This window comes from Macrotis lagotis, chromosome 6 (genome assembly GCF_037893015.1).
Source record: "Macrotis lagotis isolate mMagLag1 chromosome 6, bilby.v1.9.chrom.fasta, whole genome shotgun sequence".
NCBI classification, from domain to species: Eukaryota; Metazoa; Chordata; class Mammalia; order Peramelemorphia; family Peramelidae; genus Macrotis; species Macrotis lagotis.
The window spans coordinates 4,861,576-4,880,542 of NC_133663.1; the positions used below are offsets into that span (position 1 = coordinate 4,861,576).

An 18,967-nucleotide genomic window follows, 5' to 3' on the forward strand; every position below is an offset into this window, starting at 1 on the left:
TTCCCATTGTGGTATGAACGTATAAGGAAGATTTAAGTGTAAATCTGCACTCTAAATTTCTTGCTTTCTTAACTTATATTGTCACTGAAATCCACTAAACTATGCACATACAGATTTTTTTGACTTTGAGGAACGTAAGTGAACTGAATCAAACTAAGAAGTCAAAAACATCAGAATGAACCACCCTCCCTGTTAATGAACAGTAAATGCCACCAAGTATTTGATTTTTAAAAATGAACTATTTTAACTTGAAATTCTCATGTTTCCAAAATTATTAAAATAAAAATAGGAGTTAAAAATAGAATCCAAATTTACATCATCCCAATACTTCATTTGGTTTAAGTTTTTGGTAGCAAAGAAAATTGGTCTTGGTTACAGTGAACAGTGAGAGAAAGTTGAAAAACTGAACTTTCACCAGAGAAGACAAAGGTCATCTACATACATTGAAAAATGAAGAAAGGGTAGTTTTCTTGAACTTTTTGTATTAAGTTTCTTCTTCTGGTTCTCCAGTTTGACTTGATCAACCCAGTGTAAAATATAAAGAAATCTATGGCCCCATCTCCAGTCTTAGTCTTTTCTTTTATCTTATTTTTTATGGTTAATGACTTTAAAAAGTGGAAAAGACATCAAGCTTGGTTCTTTTTTATTTCAAGAAACTTGCTATTATTATATTTCCTAATATTCACTGGTGCATGGTCAGGTTATTCTAAGTGGAGAGAAAAAGCAATTAACAGTGAAAGAACCAGCTATAAGGAAAGATTTTTGGTCATTTGTTACTGTTATTTATTCATCAATAACTCTAAGTATAGACAAAAACTCAGTAGTCATGAAACACTGGTATATTCTTTAGAACTTGGGAGTCTTAAAGATGAGAGTCAATGCACTAGAGGAACCACAAGCAGCATAGGATTGCACCAGACACAAACACCTACCAGATGGGTGGATGTTCACAATTTATTTTTTAGTTAGAATTATGATGGATTTGGTTTATCTCACCCCTCTAAAATCTTTTCAGTTTTAACTTCGGGAACTAATATGATGTCTTTATAAAATGTCTGTCATTCCCTTGGTCATTTTGTTTTATTTAGTTTGTTTTATCATGAAAAATGACAAATATCGTAGAGTCACTGAGACAACCAAGAGTCCATTTAGGTTTTTCTTTTCTCCTAAATGATTCTGCCACCATGATATATCCTTATTTTCAGTGGTTTTCTTGAAATAGCTGATTTATATTAACTTTTCATTTTTTTTCATGTTCTATAAGACTTTGGAGCAGAATTTTGTTGTAATATGCTAGTTTACAAGAGCCAATGATATTTTTAACCATGTTAAGAGAGGACAACAGGTATCTAATTCTAGGCAAGTAATAGTCCCATTGCTTTTTGCCCTATTTAGCACATATTTGGAATTTTAGGTTCAGTCCTAGGCACCAATTTTAGCCAGGAAAAAGATAAGATAAACAATGTCCTAAGGAAGGCATACAGGAGAGAGGAGTTTGATAGGATTCCAAAATGGGATTGGATATAGATAGACAAAGGGATTTTTTAATCAAGAAAAGAAAAGGCATTGGAGAGAGATGATTGCTAGCTTTCAGATACTGAGGACAATCTGTCACACTGAAGTGAAATGAGACTGAGTCTTCTTGGCTCAAAAACACTTAACCAGCAGAAGGGCGTGTGAGTTGCCAAGAGGAAGATTTAAGTTTGATGTAAAGACTAAACTCCTAAGAATTAAAGGTCCCCTAAAGTGTAGTAGAGTTCTTTGGGAGGTAGGGAGTTCTACATCACTGAAGAAGTAAAAGCTAAAGGACTCTTTGAAATTTGACCGTATTAGAGATTCTTTTCAAGGTATTAGATTAGACAGTGAGGACCCTTCTAGCTCTTGAGTTTTTCTGATTCTTTTACAGAAATTCAACTTAACAAATTTAATGTTCAAAAATCTGGACAAAATAAATAGAGGTGATTGTTTACTTAAAAAAAAACAAGCAGAATCCAAGATGTTCTGAATTCTATTTACTGGCAAGGCAGTTATTTTTATTGTCATAAATATTTTATCATATGGCGATACATTGTTTGTCTTGACTTTCTTATGTCCAAGGCAAATCAAATTAGTGATGCCATTTGTAACGTGCCAAGGAGCCTGTGTCAAGGATACCTGTCATTACTTAAGTTAAATAAGCCTCGAGTTTGAGAACTGCAGTGTAAATATGCCTCAAGTCTACTACTTTATTTGTCAGTCTTAGAGGTTAGTCAGACATGTAGTTTGCATAAAATTCCAACTGGAGAAGAAGAACTTCCAATCACTGTGACTCTAACATACCCACTGTCTTTGAGTCGTTGCTCAACCAACTTTGATTTATGCTTTCCAGAGGGAGTCTTTCAGCAATGTCAAACTGTAGAAACTGCTGATTAATTCCTTCCTTTACTTTTTTTTGTCTCCATTTTCTTTCTCCTACAGGATGTTTTCACACCTGAGTGCAAATTTAAGGAGTCTGTCTTTGAAAACTACTATGTTATCTATTCTTCTACACTGTACCGACAGCAAGAATCAGGGAGAGCCTGGTTTCTAGGACTCAATAAAGAAGGTCAAATAATGAAAGGAAACAGAGTGAAAAAAACCAAACCCTCATCACACTTTGTCCCTAAGCCCATTGAAGGTAAGGGAACTCTCCACCTTTTACTCTTATTGTTGTTAACTTTACTAAAAATGGTTGTACTTCATTCCAGAAATGGCAGTTATCTATCCCTAGGTCATCAAGTCACCAATGTGAACTTATTAGAAACCCCAGGTCTGAATTCTGATTCTGCTATTTGTTACTTCTTAGACTGTAGAAAAGGCAATTCATCCCTTAGCTTTTCCTTCTGCAAAAATGAAGGAGTTGGGTTAGAGCTACTTACATGTCTAAACTGATGAATTTCTGATCCTTTGGTCATGCCTCTTAGAACTAGAAGATGGTCTCTCCTTTCCTGTGACCTGTCCTATTGAAGGACCTTTGGTGGAAGGTTCTCAGATGATCTAACTCATCACAAAATGTAAGAGGAGCTGGAGAGGTAGCTCAAAATTGGAAGTTCCTCATAATCTTGTTCTACATATGGACCTTTTAAATTGGACTGTCTCCTTTGCTCCACCAGATGATATGATATTCTCAGCCAGTTCCCTATTTACTCTCACACAAGAATCTTTACATTGTTAGTGAAGAAACTAATGATGTGGAGGGGAAAACCTGACACATTCCCTAGAGATGTATTCAGTTCCCTTTGCACTTTTCAAGAAAAAAGTAGAGCATGAATGGTTTTAAAAAATCTTATTGTTTTCTAACTTCCCTGAAGATTCTTGGAAATAAATAATTTTTATTTATAAACCTAATTTTTCTTGGTCACTAAAAGCTGAATCTTGGTTATTCCAGATTATGTTTTGGTATATAAGCAATATGTCCATTATGTGGTGATCTGAACTTTTTTCTATTAAAACTGTCTTTTGTTATATGAAGTCAAATCAAATTATCTTTAGAATTACAGTCTTTCCTTGGTTTGAGTATTTCCAATTCAATCAAAGGATAATTGAATCCTGAGAGCCAGAGCTGGAAGGAATCTGACTGGAAAGGAGAAAATTTAATCCATGAGCAACTAAATGGCCCATAAAATGGGTTTACCATCTACCAGGTCAAAGAAGAGAGAATTCATTCCCAGGTTCTCTAATCCCCAATCCAAATATACCATTATACTTTACATTTTTCCAAGAGCCATTAACATAAGATATTAAATATATGGATAACTCAACAATCAAAAAAATTGCTTTTGATTCATTATATTTCTAAGTCATTTCCCCTAGAACTGAAATACTAGAGTTTCCATAACTAAATAAAGAAGCCATTCCAGAAATAGGATAAAAAGTCTCAAACTTTAAGAGGAATGTGATAGGTTCACCTATGTAAATAAATTGAAGAATAAGCAGAGGCATTATGGATAACATTCTAGCCCTGAATCTTGGTGCAGAAACTTAACTAATCATGTGATTTTGGCAAGTCACTTAAATTTTCAGGGCCTGACTTCCTCAGTAAAATGAGGACAATAACATATCTACTTTAAAGGGTTGGTGTGAGGATATAAATAAGTAATATTCACAAAATGCTTCTCAAAAGGGATATGTAAATGTGAGTTTTTAAACTGATAATGAATAGAATACATATGGTAAATACATATGTTCCTTAATCTGGGAAGTCACAAAGATGCCTTGGGGTCACAATAATAATGCATTTTCTAAATAACCTTATTTTTCTAACTTGGGCCATATTATACTCAAAGTTCTTTTAGACCACTGATGTCAAATCAAGTCCACAAGCCTTTCTGATAACCTGCTTTGTATCAGACACCATAAAAATGCTAAGTGTTCAAAGAAAGGCACACTAAACCAAACCAAAATAAAGAAAAAAATGTTGCCTTCAAGGAATTTACAGTTTGATGTAGCTATATCAAAGAAGAGAAAGCAAGTAAATGGGAGAATAGAAATTTGGGGAAAACAGTGCTAGATGAATAAAGTGGGAAGATATAGAAAGGTCATTGAAACCTCCTGAAGAGATGAGACTGGTATAAGAGAGAACATGTATTCAAATCTTAAAAGATGCCCATGTTTGAAGAAAAAGGACTATTAGTTAGCTCTTATTGAAATCTGAGATTATTGAATTAGGAGTATTTACTTTGAATTTTTAAAAAATACATTTTCATCACTTAATTTTATTATATTTTTTCCTTTCTAATCTTCTCTATTTTATTTTATGCTCTGAAAATTTTTTTTTCAGAAACACATCTTCACCAGTCTGATGCAAAAGAAATCTGTCTTCTTTTCTGTCTCTCTCTAACACACACACACACACACACACACACACACACACAAAAGACTAGGAATTCTGTTCTTGATGTTTAGTTGTAAAGTTCATTGCTCCTTGGAGCAGTTACCATGTGGAGAAAAGGTGGCAATTTTCTGTTTTCAAATGCAGAGCAACCCCAATGCTTAAATGTCTTTGATGCTATGCTGATCCTTCAATATTTCAGTGAGTGGTCTAATGAGTCCCAAAGGGATCTAAATTTGAGAAGTATTTGAGGCTAGTTGACTTAAAGTTACATAAAATATTTTTATAGGCTTCAGACTTGCATTTTTCTTTCCTGAAGAAAAGTCAAACATGAGAAGTGGGTTTGGTTCATAACATGTGTTTGTCTCCTCGAGGAGATTTCCAATGTATCAGCCACTTTGGGATCCATATTGGGATTTTTGAAATTTGAGATTATCAAGGTGATAATTAAACTAAACAATTTAACTTTTTCTTTGACTCTGAACTTAGAATTTGATTAGATTAGGAAGTTGTAAGATCTAGCTGTGAATTTATGAAACCAATAGAGTCCATGAAAATATAATCTCCAATGAATAAGATTTCCTTAGGCTTATATCTTTCTCCTTGTTCTTCTACTTATCCTCTTTCTCTTCCTTCTTCTTGCAATCACATTTTACTCACCATTTCATTTTATGTGATACACACATATGTAAACTATAAAAAATATTTATACATATCACAGTAAATATTGTGCCAATAAATGTTTTGATTACTCAACACTTAAGAGAATTCACTGCTTCATGGAGAGAAAAATCTATATCATTATCATCACCTTCTACCCATCACCTTCTCCTCCCTCCTTTTCCTTCTCCACCATTTTCTTCTCCCTATTCTTTTCTTCCTCCTCCTCCTCCCTTTCTTTCTTCTTCTTTTTTGTCTCTAGATAGGCTGCACTTTCAGGGTGATTTTCCACTTCAGTCTTTGGAACAATATGAAATAGCCACAAAGTAAAGACATAATGACAACAGAAATGCCAGACATTTTGAAACCAAAGTGAATTGTTGGAGAGATGGATGCCTTCTTGATGGATTTCCAGGGTCTTTCTTCTTTAAGGAAAGGAAAGTACTCCTTTACTCTTTAGAAGAAAAGTGAGATATCATCAGTAAGGGGAAAAAAGAGCTAGACAACTTAGCTGACAGAGTGACAGAGCAATTAGGATGCCAGGGAAAACATCCTGGATTTGTGTAAATATTGTAAACCTACAGATCCAACCTTAAGACTGCTTATCTCAGTAGACAGACTGTATAATCCATGGGAGCAGAGGTGACTCAGGCTTTAGGGGAATGATTGGTTTTTCCTTCCAGCTAACAAGACGTTCTCTCTTAATTGGTCAGTATGGATACCAATAATTCATTAGCAAAGCATTTAGCATGGAATCTCTTTATCTACATTTAGGCATGAAATGGAAAAATAGACATTGCTTTAACCAAAATAAGTTAGCATACTTTATATTTTACTTAGTTTTAGGTGTAGAAGCTTTAATAAAAGTCAAGGAAGCATAAGGTATTTATGTTCATTGTAATGGTAGGGGCAAATGGAAGAGAGGACAAGTCTGTGCCCCCTCCCTAAGAGCAAAATAACTTGAGAATGTTCTGTTCAGTCCTTTATAAAAATTCACTCCAAAACTGTAATATGGGATGATTTTTATTCATTTACTCTTTGATCAAATTGTAAATATACCTAAACTATTGGAAAAGTTTCCTAATTGCTATCTTTGCCTCAAGTGTTCCCTCTCTTTCAGTTCATCCTCAGCAACTCCCAAGTGATTTTCCTTAAGGGCAGGTCTGAATACAACTGATAATCATAATAACAGTAATATAATTAACAGCCAGCATTTATATAACTAAAATTTACAAGTATTTTCTTTCTTTTTTTGTTTTTAGGGTTTTTTTTATTTGCAAGGCAAATGGCGTTAAGTGGCTTGCCTAAGGCTACACAGCTAGGCAATTAAGTGTCTGAGGCTGGATTTGAACTCAGGTACTCCTGACTCCAAGGCCAGTGCTCTATCCACTGCGCCATCTATCCAACCCAAGTGTTTTCTAATATGATCATCTCTACCTATCTATCTATATATTCATATGTCTGACCATCTATACATATGTATGTATCTTCAATTTCAAGGCTGTAGAGGAAACAAAGTAATTAGGAGTATAAGAAAGCTATTAACCTATCTCTCCTCAAATCAAGAAGGCTTTTCCCAAAGAAGGGAGGTTTGAGGAGTAGCATAACTCAATGTAACATGACAGTTTGTAGAGTAGGAAAATAGATTCAGCTCTAAGGTATACATTGGAGAAAACATTTGAAATATTTTTCCAAAGATCAGATTTTAAAAACTTAAAAGAACAGCTCTTTGAAGGAAAAAATAGCCATTTGATTATAGCAATTCCATTCATTTGATATATAGAAATGTTCTTAGATCTAAATTTGTTCTCTTTCTCTCTCTCACACACACACACACACAAACAACCCACTCTCACTGCTTTTGCCACAGTACTATTGGTTAATTACCATGTATAACGATTTTCCAATTCCAAGTGTACATATCATACAATAGTGAAGTGACTCAAGATGTCTGAGACCAGGCCAAGGAAGACAGACACCTTTGCCAAAGTTGAGTTTGAGGGAGTTGACATTTTGAATGTTGAGGTTCTCCCAAGTATAGTCTTAAGGATAAAAACATTATCTCTGACTCATGAACCCTGACAGATTAATGATCACCCCGACCACCACCCCTCCACCCCTTCATCCTGTGTTTAGCACCCTGGAGATGATAATTAGAGAATTACTTCAGACAGATTGATGGACTTTAGATATTTGAGATTGTTGCTATCTGTATTCAACCCCAACCTCTTATACCTCATCACAGCCCAGGAATCTTCCAAAACAATGCCAAGGGGTAGAGCCTCCTTGTTCTGCCTTCTCACTGCATTGTAATTACTGCAGAAAGCAAATGTTATTACAACTCCCTCCCCACTTCAGGATGTCTTGGTGGTGACCTCCCTCTTTTGCATTAAGCATAGCTCCTAAATATCCTGTCAAGAAAACACTACCAATTTCCCTTCCCCTTTCTTCTGTCCTTTCCATCTTTCTCTTCTATTACTTCCCTATTCTGTAGGTCCATGCTGGTGGTGCTGAATTGATATTCTGTGGTTACTGTTGCTTAAGAAATCAAATTTTTTAAAGACTTGAAGGCATTAAAATACATTTTGATGGAGAAATGAAGATTTCTCTTGTTTTTAATAGCTAAATCACTTAAGTCTTGTTGAACCCACCTACACAAAAATAAACTCAATCTCTTTTTGTTTTCCTTAACATGGCAATAATCTTCTTCAGCCCATGATCACTTTTGCCTGAACTATGGGAATGGCTTGTTAGCTGATATCTCTGCCTACACACACTCTAACTTCTGATTGGCATTTGATTTACTTCACAATCTAAGTGCAATTTACCATTTCAGTCTTCGTATATATTATCCCACTTCATGCACTTTAAATTCCAGAAATTTTGCCTTTATTGCTTCCTTGAATATGATCTAATCTCCAATCTCTACCGTTTTACTCCATAGTCTTTTGTGCCATAAATGCATATTCTTACTGACATCTATTAGAATTTCTAGTTTTCTTCATTTCTTGCATTAGGTCTTTCCTGATCACCTTAAAATTATTACCCTGACCTCAAAATTACCTTGAATATTTTGAAATATTTGGGGGTATGTATACATGTTATTTCCTCTGATAGGATTTAGTTTCAAATTGCAACAATAACTCTTCATTGATCTTGGGACTTCTCTCTAGAATTCAACATCCTTATTTGTAAAATGGGTAGGGTGGATCATATGATTTCTAAGGGGTTTTCTGCCATGATAGGAAGGAGATAAAACATCTAGTAGAAAATCATGAGCAGGAGTGGCTAGGTGGCACAGTGGATAGAGCACCGGCCCTGGAGTCAGGAGTACAAGAGTTCAAATCCGGCCTCAGACAATTAATAATTACCTAGATGTGTGGCCTTGGGCAAGCTACTTAACCCCACTGCCTTGCAAAGAAAAAAAAAACTTAAAAAAAGAAAATCATGAACAAAGACATATAGTTGACATAGAGTTACTGGATGTAATTAGTTAAATGCATTAGTAAATGACCTGCCAAGGAAGCAGAGTTCCATTCTCTTCCCTCCTATATTTTTGCATGCAGTGTTACAGTTTTTTGTTTACAGCTCCTCTCTTCACTCAAAGGAGCTGTTTCTTCATTTCTGAATTGATTGTCAAATAGAAAGCTGTCTTGGGAATATCTCCCTCACACATTCTAGCTTATCTTTCTTTCTCACAAATACTGCTTCTGTTAGATTCCCAAATGAAGGATGCAGATCACTTTGTGCTTGAACTCCTAACTCTCTGAGAAATTCATTGGACCTTTTCCCAACCTACTGGGAAATATCATTGAGAAAACCCATGTCTTGTTAGTTGGCAAACAGAAACATCCAGAATGTGTGCCTTCAAATTTCTTAACAATTCTTAATGCTTACTATAATGGCATTAATTAAAACATCAAATTATAGAATTGTCTAATTCCCTTCTGCCTTAGTTTCTGAATCAAAGATCTTTTAAGTTCTCCTAACTGACTAATCTTCTCCCTAATGCTGTTGCTCATGGCCTTGAAAGAGTCATTTCATTTCATAACCTTTGTATGATTGGTAATTCTTTGACTTCTGAGAATAAAATTTGCAACAAAATGTCAGGTTCTTTGTAATCATTTGGAGATTTGGACAGAAACACCGACATCTTTAACCTCATTTTGTAAATGTCACACTGGCAAAAATCAAAATACCTGACCCAGATTTTCTCCAATCCTCTGACTGCAGAGCTAGAGTTCAACATCTGATTCCTGTATTTCATAGCCTTAACCTCCATCCAGCTAGGTGAATCCACCATTTCTTAATGACAGAGAGGGATGCTCTACCTCTTAAGGGATAATGAATAAATTTTATCAGACCAAGTTTATTGCTCTGGTTCCAATGACTCTGCCATGTCAGAACTGAGTCCTCAAGATCATAACGATACTAATAGCTTGCATCTAAATGACACATGAAGGATAATATAATGCTTTTTTGTTTTCCACAACAACCTATGAGATAAGCAGTACAATAATTAATATCCTCAGAAAGTTTGAAGATTAATGAGGTTTAGCTTCACTTATCTCTTAGTAGTGTTATTTCAATCAAATAGTTGAGGTTCCCCTCAGCTGAGCTCAAAGTAGGACTGCAATATGAACTTCAGTTTAATTCTATAAGCCATCTAAGCACAACATGTACCACATCCTAAGAATACAAAGGAATAAAACAAAATAATTCTGTGTGATGAAGACAGGACTTTGGGGGGGGTGAATAACATGTACAAAGTAGATGAATATTTATATATACACACACACATATTTATAAACATATACATACATACATGTAGATAGATATCTATGTCTATATTTATGCTAGCTAATCCACAGATAAAAAATTTCTAGGAAAAATGAAAGTTGACTCCAAATTAAACAATAGATTATGAATTTCAAAGAAAAGAATAGAAGGCAGAGACACCAGGGGAGTAAGAATGACATGGATGAGATCTAGGGACCCTCAACCTAGGTAGCCCATGACTCAAAATTTGAGTGGAGTTTCAGGGAAGCAAATGACCATGTCTATCACAGAATCAAGGGTAATGTTGATCAGAAAATCAATCCCTGAAAAAGGGCAGGAAACTGAGTATTTAGAGAAGACAGGCCAGATTACAGCTATCTCTTCCTGTGTGGTGGTTTACATTAGTCTATGAAGGCCTGGAGCCATGCTGGTTATAGAGGTGAGAGCCAGAGCTGAGTCACTCATCACCTTAATCAGCAACAAGGTTAGTGTTTATTGAGAAGAATGAGTAATTTTGGAGAGAAAGGGCTATGCATGGGGGGGGGCTCAAGTCAAGGTTAAGGGTCGCTGTTCAATCTGTTTCAAACCCCATTTATAAAGTACTCCATGTATGCAAATATTGTTCTGATTTTGTGGGTTAGGAAGGAAAAAAAAAAGACTATCTTCAAGAAGTTTCCAGTCTTTGCACGGAATCATAGAATTTGAGAGTCAGAAGGGATGACATTCGCTACTTCATCCAATTCACTGTTGAAAGAAGATTACTGAAGGACTGGAAACAGGAAGCGGAGGGCAGAGGAAGGTTCTTAAAGCAAAGAGGGGGTGACAAAATAGCCACTTTTAACATTTTTCTTAGGAATCTGACCTCAGCCTTTACCATGTGGGCCCAGTTTTATACTCCTAAACATGGACTTAACTGTGTGTGGTTATGAAGTTTTAATGACATTTTTATATAACATCTGACTAAAATGAAAGTACCCCACATTTGTCAATCAGCTGATCAGCATTCCAGAGCTGATCCATTGAAGTCATTAATTCATTGATCATGCCTTTTCTAAAGTGCTTATAGGCGGTACAATGCCTAAAGTATAAACCAAACCAATGGCAACTGCCCAAGTAGTCCCCCTCCACCTCTTCCCATTAGTGGAAGGTCAGAAGGTCATTCACATGAGATTTCTTCTAGAACTGTTTTGTTTTTAGTTGCTCAGAGTATAACTTCCTGGTATTGCTGGTTTTTATTTAGATTGATAGAGTTATTGACAATAAGCATTTATAGTCTTACTGAATATCTAAAAATAAATTAAAATTCACCTCTGACTTTGAGGAACTGCCATTTCATTTAGGGGGATGTGTGGCATACATTAAGATCAATACTTGTATATGCTCATTCAAGCAGGAAGAAAGAACTACTAGAAGGGTATCAGGAAAGGAATTACTGTGGAAGGTGGTATCAATCCTAAGTTTTGAAAGAAAATTGGATTTTGAAGAAGTGGCTGAGAGAAAGGTGTTCAGGTAGGGCAGTGGGGAGAGCCTGAGTCAAGGTCACTAAGATTAAGGTCAGGAACCAGGTCTGCTGAATACTCTATCCTTTGTACAGAGCTAATTCCCTTTCAGGTTTAGGAAATAAAGAATATAAACTAATCTGACTTACAAAAATAACAAACACATAATAACAAGCCATGACAACTTTCATGTCACTTCACAATGCATGTGAATTTCTGAAAAAAGAAAAGCAAGTTGTTTCTGAAAAATAAGATGCAGAAATGGGCAAGAACCTTCCAATCAGGGGTGACAGGGATGGAGGCTGAATCCTGATATTTTCATTCTCTTCAACATGTTCACAAATTATTCAGAAAGGATCAGCAGCCTAAGAATACTTGAAAGCCTATTTTGCATGTTATTATCTTCCATTATTGCCATCTCTAGCTTTCTCTTTTTAATGAACTTTGAACACTGCTATGTGAATTATCCTGGGACACATAATGGTTGAGTTATCTTTTAGATATATCAAGATAATTTATTGTGAGTAAAATTAAGTGTTTATTCTGGGGAAAATATCAGTCTTAATTTGATGGCAGTGATGATGATGTTTGTCCTTCATTCTTGAAGACCATGACATCAAGTGTTGCCATGACAAGCTCATGAACTGGATGGGGGGAGGGGCTGGGCTAAGTCCCCAGCCTCACTTTCTCCTCCAGAGCTATCTGGATCCAGTGGCCAGTACCAATAGCAATCAAGGAGATTGGTGGCCTGAGTGCCACCCAAATTAACTGAGGAATTATAATGTTTGTGCTAATTATCTCAGTTTCCTTGGGAATAGCCCTTTCTGTTGGATTGTCCACTTCATGTAGGTGGTATAGTGGAAAGAGCACCCCCTTTGGTCAAGAGAACTTGTGTTCAAATCCAGCTTCAGACACTTGACACAGTAGCTATGTAATCTTGGGCAAGTCACTTAACCCTGATTGCCCCACCTCCAGGGCCATCTCCGGTCATCCTGATTCATATCTGGCCTCCATATCCAGAATGCTCCAGAGAAAAATGTGAGGTCAGTGACTTTAGCATGGCACTCCCTCATTCATATTCAATTCATGTACTTGTCATGACATCACCTCCCTGATGTCATGTCTTCTTCGAGAATGAAGGAGAAACATCAGGTACCAACTGTGTGATCATGTCTTCACTTTAAAAAGCTAGAGAGAACTCAAGATATTATCTAGTTTAATGATCATTAAAACAAACACAAAAGATTTTTGAGAGGAAAAAAAAAATCAACCAAACCAATGAACCCTTCTTTTTAAATGATGTCTTCTATGTAATGTTTCAAACACATGTAAAGTCTTCATTCTACAAAGGAACATGGAGAGATTTCTTCTCATATCTCCTCCTTGAAGAAAACCTTCATTTTACAGATGAGGAAAATGAGACCTAGAAAGATTTAGTGATTTTGTAAGCAAGTTTGAGATTGCAATACAGGTCCTTTGACTCCAAATCCATTAATCTATCCACTATACTACACTGTACTAGAGAGTCAGTTGGGTGTTGGCTCAAACCTGGTCATACAGTGACATTATTTAGCTGTTTATAAATTTCCAGCATGCAGTCTTCTTTCCTGCCTTATATGGAAAATACTTTTCTCTTGTGACAGCCAAAGGGAAGTGATGCAAGGGTCTGTATGATCAGAGGGAGAGGTCATCCTATACATTTGAGGGACTCATGAGTTTGACTACATGGGTAGATGACATCCAGAGCCAGTCTGGCAGGTACGCTGGGATCTCTTTTCACAGTGCTGACACTGCCCTGTAACAGAAGTTGTGCCCCATGTTGCCCAGTAAGAAGCAGCAAAACCCCAATAACTTTGGTACAACTAAATTTATGCCAAAAAGATGAGTAGAATGCTTCTGCACAGAAAATCCAAGTTCCCAGTATCAAAGTGAGACCCTTTGAATGATATTCTCCATGGCTCCTTCCTGTGGCTGCTCTTGGGAGAGAGCATGCATATGCATGCACATACACACACACAACACACAAACACATACATTTTGAACTCAAAGTCCCATTGGCACCTCAAATTCAGCCTATTTAAACACATCCAATTTTCTTTTCCTCAAACCTATAAAGGATCCCAGCATTCATCCAGGCATTTGAATTTTACAGCATCACATTATCATCCTCAATGTTTGTTCTTCCTCATCTCAAACAACTGATCTATTAGCACATTTTCTTTCTACCTCAACAATCTAGATTTCCTTCACATGACTATCTATTCATCTCTGACCTAGACTAGATTTTAATTGTTTTTTTCTACCTTGATTCTCTCCCCCTCCAATTCAACCTCCACAAAATAAAATAAAATAAAAACCATAACCCTTTTGATCTTGACATTTTCCTACCCAGAAAACCTTAGTGTCTCCATATTCCTTCCATGATCTAATGAAACCTTCTCCATTTGGAATCTGAAGCCCTCCGTTTTCTAGCAGATGCCTTTCAACTGTATCACTAGTTAGAACCTTAATTCACTGCTGGCTTTGAGTTACCTTTCTAGACTTATTAAGCAGCATTCCTGTCCAGCTTCCAGCACAGATGACCTGACTTTCTTGTTCTTTGCTCACCATGGGTCTGAGGATATTCCTCAAACCAAAAAAGCCTTCAATCAGTATTTACATTTACACTTTTAGAATTCCTTGAATCTTTCAACTATTATCTCAAATATGACATTTTCCTTGAGATATTTCTTAACATTCCAACTGTCAGTGGTTTCCCTCCCCAAATTATCTTGAGAAAATGTCATGTATATAAACTACATTTGTACAAACTATTTGCTCTAGTAGAAGGTAAGCTCCACGAGGGCAGGAACTTCCTCATTTTTGTCTTTGGATTCTCACATGCTAGCTTATAGTGTGGCAGAAAAAGGAATTGCTAATTTTTTTTTTTAGTATTTCTCTTTTTTAAATTTATTTTATTTTCAATTTACAGAACAAGATCCCCCAGTTACTTGAGATGGTGCTCCCAGAAATTACTTTGTCCCTATTTTGCACTCAACTTTTTTCCTGTTGCCTCCTCAATACTGTGAAAACTCTCCAATGAAAAAGACTTTTATTGCTGTCTTCAAGTACCCAAAGCTTTCACTTCCCATGGCATATAATGGGCACTTAACAATTGCTTCTTCAATGAATGAATTACCATTTACATGACACATCTACATATGCTGACTCGATAGTAGCCTAATAACAATCAACTAATTATAAGCAAATGACATTTGGGGAAAACTGGATTACTGAAAATAACAGTGAGACCCATCTGTGGAGAAGAGCACTAGACCTGGCGGAAAGCTACCTGGTGTGAGGAATACACAAAGTCAGACAAAATTCGTCCAGTTAGTTGACAGAAATCAATTACTTGCTAAATCCAGAAACACCAATAAGAAAGTAATCTCACCCAAAATGTCAGAATCGACATTGAAAGACATGCATTTTTGATGCTTAAAACTACTCGGGCAAATTATACTTACTACATATCAGGGCAAAATAGGGTCAGTATAATATTTAAAGAATTAGGGATCCTTCTTTTTTTAGTTATGTCAAATCTTTCCAATGACCCATAGCAATTCCTTTCCCTCTTCCTATCTTTCCTATGCCTTCCTAACCCCATTATGGTTAAGTGGAGCTTTCTGGCTTTATGTATGTCTGTTCCTTCCTGGACTGTGAAGTTTACATGCATATTTATCAGGGTACCATATATCCCCTTCACTTTTATGTTGCAAGACAGACATATATATTTTATCTATATTTTAAGCTCCTACCTTAGACAAGTAGGGGTCAAGATTTAGCTCCAGATGGTTCTGTCACCCCAAAAATGAATTCCAATCTATTTATGTAATAGAAATACTTAGATATGCAATATTAGGAACAGGAACTAACTGAAAAGTTTAACCTTAAAGCAATACCACTAGAAATGTGATTGTCATAACTTCTATGCAAATCACCTGAACAATTGGTTTGTGGTACTTGCTTTTGATCCAGGCAAGGAATTGAAAGTCACATGAGTATTTGTTATGAGTCCTCCATAAAGTGCTGGTGCCCATGCCTCATAAGGTGCTATGAGATAAGCTCAATGCAGGCAAAATGCTAGGAGATCCTGCTCTGCAGAAAGCAGCCTCAGTGGGGAATGGTGTCCTTAGTAACACCGCCAGCTGTAGCATGCCTACAGCTGACCATCTGACTTAATAACCAGAGAGAATAGCAGGGTAATGGGGGAGGGAGGATTAGATGCAAAGCACTGGAATCAGATGATTGCTCCAAGAATGGGGTCCTGACTTGAGGAACAGCTTGGATGAGCCTGGAGTTCAATGAACTTTAGAGTAAAGGACAAAGGAGGGAGGGTGGGAGAGTCACTGCTGCTGTTTCTTCCTCTATTTCTGTTTGTTTTGCTTTCTAGCCTCTTTATCATTCTGGTGCAGTAAGCCTGGACAATAAATATTTCCAGTGGACACAACAATATCCTATTTTCCTTTGCTAATCAAAGATTAGAATTATGTATATAAAAAGGGACTTTCTATGTCTAGATTAGATACAGATTATATGGCCTGGAGAGCAAGATAACTCTAGATGTCCTCTAAATGTTATGCTGCAAGTCTCCTACAGCTCTGGTTATGTGTGGGCAAAAATATGTATGTGCTCATATGTGTTTGTATATAAAAGTGGTTAAGCCCACAAACCTCACCTCTAAAAATAATCAGAAACCTCTCTGTAACTTGAAAAAGCTATGATTGAAAGCAAGACATGACCATTCCAAGCAATGGTGGGACAGAGGGAGGTTCAAAATCCAAGCTACATATGCTAACTGTGATCATGAAAACTAATTGCTGAAATTTCTGTTTCCAGTGTGCATGTACAGAGAGCCATCGCTGCATGAAATTGGTGAAAAACAAGGACGTTCCAGGAAAAGTTCCGGGACACCGACAATGAACGGAGGGAAAGTGGTGAATCAGGATTCCACATAGCTGAGAACTCTTCCCTTCTGTGCACACTCCTCCCCTTCTTCCCTTCCCCCTTCCCTGGCACCCCATCCCTTCCCAATACCCATGGAGACAATACACTGACCAGGCAGAACCTAGGGTCTAAGATGTGGAATATGAAATCTCTGTTTGGGGAAGATGAAATTCAACCTCATTCTTGCCTGTTGCAATGTTGTAGAAACACATACACCACACACACACACACACATATATATATATATGCAATGTGAAGAACAATGGTAAATAAATCTAGTCTCCGCTATCATTTTTAAGCAAACCCTTCACTCTCTTACTGGAAGGGGGGAAGGTAGCACCCTGCCTAATTTTAATAAAGATGCTACCATAAAAAGTTAGAACTTGGGAGAATTGAAGCTCCCCCCCTGCGGTTCTCCACTACCCCCACCACCCCAGACTGCTTGAATTGCTACAAAAGCCCTCAAGTGGGGGAAGGGCTGCTTTTGTGTTTTTGTTGTACTCTTTGTGGCTGTCTCTGTAATTCCCTATCTTTTTAAGAAGCCTGAAAATATGTGGGTTTGTGTTTTCTGTTAAAGCTTCCAAAATGCCTGCTCAAAGTCCCTTTTTCAATGGCCCCCTTTCTCCTATCTCCCTTCCTCACTATTCAGGTCATTTTCTCTGGGACTTTGTAGTACCAGAAAATGTTGGATTATTTATCATTGGTTGTATCCTGGAAGAAGTTTGCAGATGGAGGGACAACCTTCATGACTGTAATAGTTTGAGCTGACACAAACATTTCAGAAAACAAGCAAACAACAGGTTTCAAATCCTAGTGGTTGGAACCTCATTTCACTTATTAAAGGCTTTCTTATGGAGTCTTTAAAAATGTCATTTAGAAAAGGCACTGTTGTAAGATTAAAGGTATCTTGGAGATATTTGTGATCACACAAAATTCCCCTCTAGAAACTGTATGATTTTAGGTAGCCATTCTATCCATCTCTTCTTTTGTTGAGACTCTTGAGAAGAGAGATTATGAATCCCCCATTTCCAAGTGCTCATTCAAGATTAAATAGGAAAATGAACTTTTCAAGTAAGGACACACATGCTGGCACATTGTTAAGGGCTTCATTCCTCTCCCCCTGCTGGAAGTAGACAGACATACACACACACACCCCATTGCCCAGTGTCAGCTGAGTCATCAGAAAGGCTACTGCACTTGACAGCTGACTTAAAGCCCCCAAAACATCCTTTTTCTCTATATCTTAGACCATCATCTGACTGACAATGTAGCTATCTCTTGGACTTCCCCTTCTAGTTTCACCAATTCTCCCAACTACCCTCAATATCCCAGACAGTCTGGATTGTGCTCTCAGGGTTAAGTTTAGGGATTCATTGTGAGGATAGAAAAGCACATCTTTAGGGCTAGATGGTACATACCTAGGATAGCATCTTAGAGAGTGAGTGACAGAGAGGGGAAGAAAGGAAGTGGCTAGAGAATAAATGATTATCTAATTATCTGTAATATAGTGTAGTCCTCTTTGAAATCAATGATGCTTTACTGACTGAGAGGAAGGAATGTGAGAGAGACAGTGACCAAGACAGGATGCCTGTCTGGGTTTACAGATTTAGAAGAAGATAGGATCTCAGAGGTTATTAAGTCTAACTTCTTCATTTCACAGATGAATTATTGAAGCCTAGAGATTTTTAACTTTCCTAGGGCATCAAGGTCATAAATGGCAGTGCATGGATTTCCAGGGCCAAGACTACAGATTTAATATTCTCTCCACTGTAGCCTGAATGAAAATAGTTGATGCCTTAGCTCTTATTCAAAGACAATAAAGCAGACAAATTCCCACCCCACTATACCTTCTTTCAATACAAAACCTCTAGCTGCCTACCTGCTGGCCAAACATCTGGGTGTTACAGTGATTCTGACCTGGAGATGGGTTGCAAAAGTCATCTCCCTTTCCTTAGCTATAAACAACTGCTTCCACTCATCGGAATTGTTCATGAGTGGCTCACATGCTAAGCTATATATCTGTCCAGCTTTGCCCAACCCATTCACCATTTACGCCTTCAAGGCTTGACCAAAATTTGAATGACAGACTTGGATCAAGACCTTAGAAGCTAATAGCAAAAGCAATGTATGCAGGACTTTGGCAATAAAATTATAAGGATACGTGCTTGGGAATGGCATATACAAACATTCAACT

The 18,967-nt window shown here is 36.9% G+C and overlaps 1 protein-coding gene across 4 annotated transcripts in view; it reads left to right on the plus strand.

Annotated features, from left to right (window-relative positions):
• FGF12 (fibroblast growth factor 12) overlaps nucleotides 1-17,327 on the plus strand; it is a 490,477-nt gene extending 473,150 nt beyond the window's left edge. For all 4 annotated transcript variants that reach the window (XM_074190632.1, XM_074190634.1, XM_074190633.1 and 1 more), the window contains 2 exons: nucleotides 2,458-2,656; nucleotides 16,666-17,327. In XM_074190632.1, coding sequence (XP_074046733.1) covers nucleotides 2,458-2,656; nucleotides 16,666-16,784 — 318 coding nt within the window. In that variant the 3' untranslated portion in view covers nucleotides 16,785-17,327. The remainder of the gene's footprint in view (nucleotides 1-2,457; nucleotides 2,657-16,665) is intronic.
• Nucleotides 17,328-18,967: the final 1,640 nt, after the last annotated feature.